Raw genomic sequence first — 8,464 nt, 5'->3', positions numbered from 1 at the left:
TGTGTGTGTGTGTGTGTGCTGGTGTGCATATGTGTAGCGCGCATGCGTGTGTGTGTGTGTGTGAGTGTGTGTGTGTGTGTGTGTGTGTGTGTGTGTGTGTGTGTGTGTGTGTGTATGTGTGTGTGTGTGAGTATGAGTGTGTGTGTGTGTGTGTGTGTGTGTGTGTGTGTGTGTGTGTGTGTGTGTGTGTGTGTGTGTGTGTGTGTGTGTGAGTGTGTGTGTGTGTGTGAGTGTGTGTGTGTGTGTGTGTGTGTGTAGTGTGCGTGTGTGTGTGTGCATGTGTGTGTGTGTGTGTGTAGTGTGCGTGTGTGTGAGTGTGTGTGTGTGTGTGTGTAGTGTGCGTGTGTGTGAGTGTGTGTGTGTGTGTGTGTGTGTGTGTGTGTGTGTGTGTGTGTGTGTGTGTGTGTGCGTGTGTGTGTGTGCGTGTGTGTGTAGTGTGCGTGCGTGTGTGCATGTGTGTGTGTGTGTGTGTAGTGTGCGTGTGTGTGAGTGTGTGTGTGTGTGTGTGTGTGTGTAGTGTGCGTGTGTGTGAGTGTGTGTGTGTGTGTGTGTGTGTGTGTGTGTGTGTGTGTGTGTGTGTGTGTGTGTGTGTGTGTGTGTGTGTGTGTGTGTGTGTGTGTGTGTGTGTGTGTGTGTGTGTGTGTGTGTGTGTGTGTGTGCCGGTGTGTGCATGCGTGTGTGCGTGCATGTGCATAATAGTTTATGCTGATACTACCTTTTACTACCTGATAATTATTCTTTAAATCATGTTATTTCCAACAACACCATCGTTTATGTTTAGAAATTGAAGAGTTAGTCTCATACAGTTTGAAGCTGAAGCTGACACTGGAGTCTATAATATAATAGGAGATACATCGTCAGTAAACTTGACTCTGTGACTATACTAACTAGCACAATGGTCCCAAGGACATATGAAGTTATAGTGACAGTACATATACTTAGTGTAACCTGCTAATGAGAGCCACTTACATAATCACAGACACTTCTAGAAAATCAGATCACCTTGATAACAAGGACACTATTGGTTGTCTCAATGTACTATCTATATTACACTGTAACCTGTTCACTGGAGGGCAAATACAGAAGGCAGAGCCTGTACAAGGACACCCAGACATTTAGTTAAGGTCCCTTAGTAGTGACCTAGTGTTTTTTTTTTCAGTACTTCCTTCTAATGTACTATTAATACTCACCTTCAATACTTTTTCCAGCATCAATGCTGTCTCCAGTCCCAGTCAGGGTGTTCACAATTATATCAACTAGTGACACGAATATTTTATTAACACCAACATTGTCAAGTTCAGATTCAAAATATTCAACTTCATGTTTTTCTGCAAACTCTAGCATTGTGTTATGTGATACTTGTCTTGGTGGCTCCCCTGATGATATTGTTCCAACAAGGAACACAGCATACTTGGAAACATGCTGGAATGAAAAGAAATGATCAAACCAGCCCAACATAAAAACACATACAGGATATCATACTATGAGAATTATTATTGCAGATTTAACGGTCCATCTCCCTCATTAATAATCAGGTTGACTGTTAGTTAACTGATCACGAGATTGTGATAGTACAAACCATCAAAACTGGGAAGCCATCTTTATGTCTGTTATCTGTCTGCATTTCTGTGACTGCCAGCTGCCCTACACAATCATTGAGAATATCCTCTGATAGCAAAGAAAATGTGGACGGACAGACATAAAGATGGCTCCTCAGGTTTGGCATTTAGTTAATCTATTACCTGATCATGAGGTTCCACTGGACACAACCACATGACAGTCAACCTAATCACAGGATACATGATTCTCATAATTCAGATCCTGAATATATGGTGCAACACTTATCATTTGACACCACCAAAAGTTTCAAATGGGTGTCATTTGTCAGTTATGGTTAGTTGAATACAAGGGTATAACAGTGCAGAATAAAGCCTTCAGCTATTCTTCCCTGTCCAAACCTCAGAAAATCACCTTTGGTTAATTTCCATTAAAAATATACCAATTGTAAGGTCTGTAAGAAAATTCTGCATGTTTTAGGTGGAAAGCATGACAAAAATTACACTGAGGTGAAAGTTGCAACTACTTCATATTCCATACTCCTTAAGATGAACATTATTACAGTCTAATTCTGTGGTGGAGTGAGTCTGTATAACTGCAACTACTCTGTGACATTTAAAGAAGATCCACTATGCCATGACAAAACTATATAACCCCTCTGCTTATAACTATTAAATATTCACAAGACTGTAGTGACAGTTTCCATACTTCTTTAATTTCCTCAATCCAGTAAGTTAAATTAGAAAATGATATCAGCTTCGACAGACTGAACACCAACAAAGCTCCCTATACAGAAAAAATTTCATCATCATAAACTTTACATAGTAAATATGCAGTGCTGGATCTATGCAGTTTTGGTTGAAACCTGATTTTCACTTTATAGTTAAGACGCAAAAGGGTACCTTTGTCACACATAGCAAAAAATATATATATATAAGAGTTGACTGCTTGTACCAATTTCTCTCTTTATATAAAATTGTAGCCAGCTGCGATCATGGAAATCTCAAACAAATAAATGCAATGATAAAAAGTCAAAGATCAAAAGCTAAAACAATAGGTGAAATATCGTGTATATACTTTTTTGCAAATCCCAAACCAAACTCAAAAATTTCTGGGCATATAGCTACCCTCCAATCTGCTTGTTTTTATGTTCCTATAATATATATTTTCAGAAACTTTCTTTTAAAAATCCTAGATCAGTATATCACATATAACACTATGATCAGTAACATGTTCATGTGTTATGATTGTATTCTTTTGGGCTGGTCCCCTGGACACATCAGACACTGTCTGTCTGTCTGTCCAGTAAATTAAAATAAACATACTAGGATATCCATCACATTACTGCTAAGTTTTATGATCAGCACCTAGGAAGAGGACGAATATAATACTATTTGAATCACTGGAAGCATTGGGACCAGCCAACAGCACTCCACCAATTATTTGCAATTTAATAGTTTATGTACTAAGGAATAACATATATATAACAGGTTTTATTGAGGTAAAGCTGTTCACAAATGACATGACCTCATAATTAATGTTTTAGTGAAAAAAATTATCACGGGTACCTATCCTATCACATGTATTTCACATGTATCACATGTACTCTATCACATGTAAGTGCCCCCTATCACATGTATTGTACTGAATAACTAGCTAGTCAAAATTTACAAGTAAATCTTCATGGATTGAATATGAAGTGGAGGAGGAGGTGTCCTCATTAACAGGTTCCACTATACACAGCCTCACTCACATGAGATCCTCGGTAGAAAGTTGATGTCACTGATCTGAACCTTTCTTGTCCAGCTGTATCCCTACATCATAAAATATTCATGAATTACATAGTCTACACTTTCCTAGTCTTGTGTGGCTGACCACTTTTACAAATCCTTCACAAATACTGGATACCATACATTAGGAAACTTTTGATGGGATTTGACGGGTAATCATGATGAAATTATCTAAAACTACCTCAATAAGTGCCTTATAAGTAATTAACGGAATAATTAGGATCATAGAAATAAACTCAGAGGTTGCCTACGACTGCAGATATACTAGTGAACATTTAATCCATTAGACCTTTGGTTATCACTATCCATAACTTTAATTACAATTAACTATTCACTAAGAGCATTTAGAGTGAGTGTATAACTGTATATGTTCTATTACAGTGTTTGAGCAAAGCTCTACACATACATTAATGGGCTCAGTTGTCCAAACAATATTACTTGAAACCATTGAGGTTTGGGTAAAACTGAGCGTCAACTGTGTATAGCCTATAGCTGAATAATCAATGGATTCTGCAGTGGTACACAAATTATGCTGATATTAACCTGCTGGTAAAAATATAGAGAAGTAACACCTGACATCACAGTGGTTGCATAATCACTTCTATGGGGCGGCAAGAGTTTACATCATCTTAGGGTGTTGACACTGCCTTTCAAAGTGTGAACATGTGACCATCATGTGACCATCATGTGACCATGCAAGAGAAAGAGAACAGTATAGTAGATACTGAAAGTTAATTTCATCCATGCTGGCCAAGTCATGGTTGGTAATAAGCAAAAATTTTCACTGGTACAAGAATTTTGACACTTTGATAAGAATGATATAAAGGTCGTACACAGTTCATATTGACAAATCAATGTAAAGCAAGCTGTCATTCATTCTTCCTTACTGAAGTATTGTTTGGTGATAATCACTTTCTCTAGTTGGGTCAAAAATAGCCATTGTAACCATAGGTGATTCTAAGGGTGGGCATAACCCCTGAAAAGTTGCAGTATAGATTGGCATTGTATTTTTCATGATTTTTGGTATAAATTTTAGGCTGTTTTCAAGCCTTCAAATTGCAAAAATCCAGCAACATCTGGAAATTGCACCCCCTGAATATCTACTTTATATTACAGCCATACAATAGTCATACTGTGCCCTTCTTGGCCTGCCCCAGGTCTAGAATCACCCTGTACAATATAACCTGATGCCCAACCTAATCTTTCTCAACTACTGTTCTATGTCCTCTGTAAGACTCATGGGAAACAAGGAGTGAGCTGTAACCACTTGTAGGGGACACACGATAGAATATGTGCCACCCAGAAGTTGCAGTCAGACATTTTAAAAGCAATCTTGTGATTTAGAAATTATTGTTCTAATAGATCATCAGCACCATGGTGGATCCAAGGGGTAATGCCCCCTCCCACAAAAAAACATTATACAAGATTGAGATACTCATTGAGTATGAAAAAAACTAACATCTACAGTACTATCCCATGAATGGCCACACTTATCCTACTAAGAAATGATATGGTCTTGTGTATATAATATTATGCCATTCTTTAGGTCCATACCAGGGGCAGATCCAGACTTTTTATAAGGGGGGCTCCACTCTGGAATAGCTGTAGGTTGAAGACCAAAAAAAAAAGTCATCACCTAGAGCTGCTGACAAATGCCGCCCCATATTTATAACTACTAGCTTGCTACACTGCTCCTCTTAAGAATACTGTGACTGCTCTATTAGAGTATCTTGAGTAAGAGAGACTCTTTCAAAAGGGGGATCCATGGAACCCTTTGACCCCCCCCCCCCCCCCCCCCCTGGATTCGCCCCTGCATACTATAGATAACTGAACTACTCCTGACTGTCACTTATCCCTATAGCTACAACTCTTGACAATATTTAGTAGTCTACAGCCACCTTAGCACTCTTTATTAAGAGATAATGTGATGTTCTATCCGTTAAGCATAAGATTAATTTGTCATGACTAAAACTGTTAGACATATAAAGCAATGCATGCAGCCACCTGACAACTTTATTGATGAACTATGACAACACTGTACAATAGATGTGGAACAGTGTATGAATTCTCACCAGCATGCTGGAATTGGTCAATCACTTATTATGAAGGACTGTGACTATAATATATATATATAAACTACATGAACAAAAATTAATATGAAAAAAAGTGGTTCCAGATCCTAGTTGATTTGGCACATGCCTAGGTTGCATGTTACTGGGGATAAAGTTGCATGTACTACATTAAATGGTCTGTGGATTTTTTTGTGCATTCCAACTTCCTGTATTATCAGGCACCTTTTCAAGTTCCCAGTGGGATCATTTTACAGATATTGTGCAGCTGCAAAAGCCAATGTCCTAGGACAATTTCATTGATAATCGGATGCCACCCTCTCAACAACTTATATAAGTTACTGTGTGGTAGTGATTGATAGAGAGAACTATATATAACCTTGAGCTATCCCAGGATATAAGCAGATTAGATTTTTATCAACTGGCATGGGATTATAGATGTTGCCTGTTTCCCAAAGTGGTGTATACCTTTATCAAACTTAATGTCAGCAGACACCAAATATTTTCAGACAGAGCAATGGTATTTATGAACTTAGCATGGCAGTAGGTTTGAAAATTTTGAAAACAGCAATTAAGGCACTTGTATGGAGGTAGTTTTCATTACTTTGTTACATCACAATATTACTGCAATACGATAAGTTCATAACTGCTGAAATCTTATTTGAGATGTCAACAATAGTGTACAAAATGTTGCCACTGCTTAATTGTCTCAGTGACTGTTCTATTAGGATATATTAAATGTTGTGTGTAATCTTCCACAGGCTTTCCCATAATTATATACATGAAATTTTAATGTGGGTACATTTCATAGTGTGCCGATTAATTTGTAACTATTTGTATACTCTAATAGAACAGTCACTGTTTATCAATTGTCAGTGTCAGTCACTGCTCATAGAGTTACTCAAGTAACTTTATGCAGTTGCTTACTGTACTGCAGCTATATGATATAGCTACAATTTCCACCTCAAACTGATGAAAAACACGGATATATTTCTGCTAAAAAACTGAAATTTTAACGCCAAAATAATTGCTCTGTCTGAAAACACAATTGCACTTTGGTGTCTGACATTTGATCATAACACTTCTGAGAAACAGGCAACATCTGCAATCCCATGTAGCTGATAAAAATCCAATCTACTTGTATCCTGGACTATAAATCACTACCTTATAAGTTGTATGGGAAAGCTAGAGAGGGTGGCACCTGACTGTACGTGAATTGATAATTTTCAACAGTGGATCACTACTGGTACACAATATTTGTAAATGCTATACCACTAGGTATCTATGAAAAGATTAAAGCCTGTTGAATACAGGGAGTTACTCTAAATGCAGAAAACACATGTAGATCCCAGACACATAAGGGGAGAGGATAAACGCCATAATAATTTGACAATTACATGTACAATATAATTACAAGGGGTCAGCAGGGGCGTAGGGAAGGGGGTTCCGGGGGGTTCAGGAACCCCCCTGTAAAATTTAGACTTTCTGCAAGCAGGATCCTAACACACCCTTTAGTGTGGCAGGACAAAATGAGTGAGCAATATAGTGTAATGGCACAGCAACAATTGATAAAACTTACATTCATCTCTCAGGGAAGGATTTACGGAGGTAACATGAGCCCTCTTTAAAACTTGTTGAAAAGATCGATATACTCTAATAGAGCAGTCAGGTATATATTCTAATAGAGCAGTCAGGTATACTCTAATAGAACAGTCAGGTATACTCTAATAGAACATGCATGTAAATATCCATGTCCATATGAATTTTTCAGACATTCCAACATTAAATGCAAAACTTAGCATGACCTTATACTGCTATAGCTTTAGTGTGCAGTGTTTAAAGATATAGAGCTCCAGTAATTTATCACTTGTGTTATGCAAAATGAATTCATGCTATGCATATTAGTATAGTTATATTGTTTTGATTGTCGTTTGTATCAGTGGATTCATGGCTCCTATACCACAGTGAGATATAACCATCACTTACAGATTACTATATGTGTCTCTATGTGTTATGCTGTCTGTTTACACTAGGTGACTTTATCTAGTACTACCTTCATCCCAGGGGCACTTAATGCATCATAATGTACTTTTTGCATAAAATATAGCAATTTGCTGAGTTTTGATTTATTAAAATAATGACAGTCTCTCAGCAGCTGGGGGCTGCGCCCCCAGACCCTTGCTTCTAGTATATGCTGGTGCTGGAACCCCCCTTCAAAAAATCCTGGCTACGCCCCTGGTCAGGAGTCTAGTCTCAGGGTTACCAATTTACTAAAAACAGTAATAATATGTATAGCTGGAACCCTGCGGCTGGCAAGACAAAAAAATAAATAAATTGTAGCTGACGTAGTTATACGTGGCCATGACGTGGCATACCAACAGTTCAACAGATTGACTACATCCCATGATGCTATATAGTTATGCAGTCCATGGTAACTTGGTCCCCATGCAGCAACATGTAGTCTAGGTATGCTGTGCCAAGAGCCATACTGGACAGCTGCAATGGGGCTTCGTACATGGAGTTTAATAATCACAGTCCTACATAATCTGTAGTGCATGAAATAAGCAATGGAACTACATTGCTCTCTGCTTTCTCGTCCAAAAATAGCTATATGGTGACCATATAGATTATCTATGATGGTGACCAAGAGAATTCGGCATGTACTCCCCTTTCATACCATATCTGTACTCTAATTCTCCGCCCATTTCGGTCCACATCTTTCTCCTTATAGTCGAGACCTATTACCAATATTGTCATGTTAACGAGCAAACACTGAAGTAAATAAATGCTATGATACGTACCTTTTGGAGTAGGGCGTGTCTTTGGAGTGGCTTTGCTGCCATTCGTAACGGCCGCATCATTAGCTGTGAAGAACGTCTCCAGGAACTTGTGTATGTTGGATTGTTGACCTCCTTCAATAACGATTATCTTGAACAAATAATCGTACTCGTTATCGTCTGGACTCCACACTGCCATAGCACAGGTTAATTAAAAGACTTGCGCCTCCCGTCTAGCAACTTAATTTCTTGGAATAACCACACACCATAA

General features: G+C 38.3%; 1 protein-coding gene across 1 annotated transcript; it reads right to left on the bottom strand.

Moving 5' to 3' along the window:
• Positions 1-715: 715 nt before the first annotated feature.
• Positions 716-8,464, bottom strand: LOC136266468 (ras-related protein Rab-35-like). The gene is made up of 6 exons (XM_066061482.1): positions 8,218-8,464; positions 8,094-8,154; positions 3,311-3,371; positions 2,266-2,343; positions 1,191-1,422; positions 716-832 (listed from the first exon to the last, which is right to left on the bottom strand). The coding sequence occupies exons 1-6, from the start codon at positions 8,390-8,392 to the stop codon at positions 750-752; spliced, it is 690 nt and encodes a 229-aa protein (XP_065917554.1). The 5' UTR covers positions 8,393-8,464; the 3' UTR covers positions 716-749.

This window comes from Dysidea avara, chromosome 9 (genome assembly GCF_963678975.1).
Source record: "Dysidea avara chromosome 9, odDysAvar1.4, whole genome shotgun sequence".
NCBI lineage: Eukaryota > Metazoa > Porifera > Demospongiae > Dictyoceratida > Dysideidae > Dysidea > Dysidea avara.
Note: the sequence above shows the minus strand (reverse complement) of the source record. Positions and strands in the feature narration are given on the sequence as shown.

Coding starts and splice junctions, on each gene's coding strand:
- LOC136266468 (XM_066061482.1), bottom strand. CDS start 8,392: ATGGCAGTGTGGAGTCCAGACGATAACGAGTACGATTATTTGTTCAAG. Junction 3,372..8,093: donor AGAATTAGAGTACAGATATG/GTATGAAAGGGG, acceptor TTTATGATGTAG/GGATACAGCTGGACAAGAAA. Junction 833..1,190: donor TGCTGGAAAAAGTATTGAAG/GTGAGTATTAAT, acceptor ATTATATTATAG/ACTCCAGTGTCAGCTTCAGC.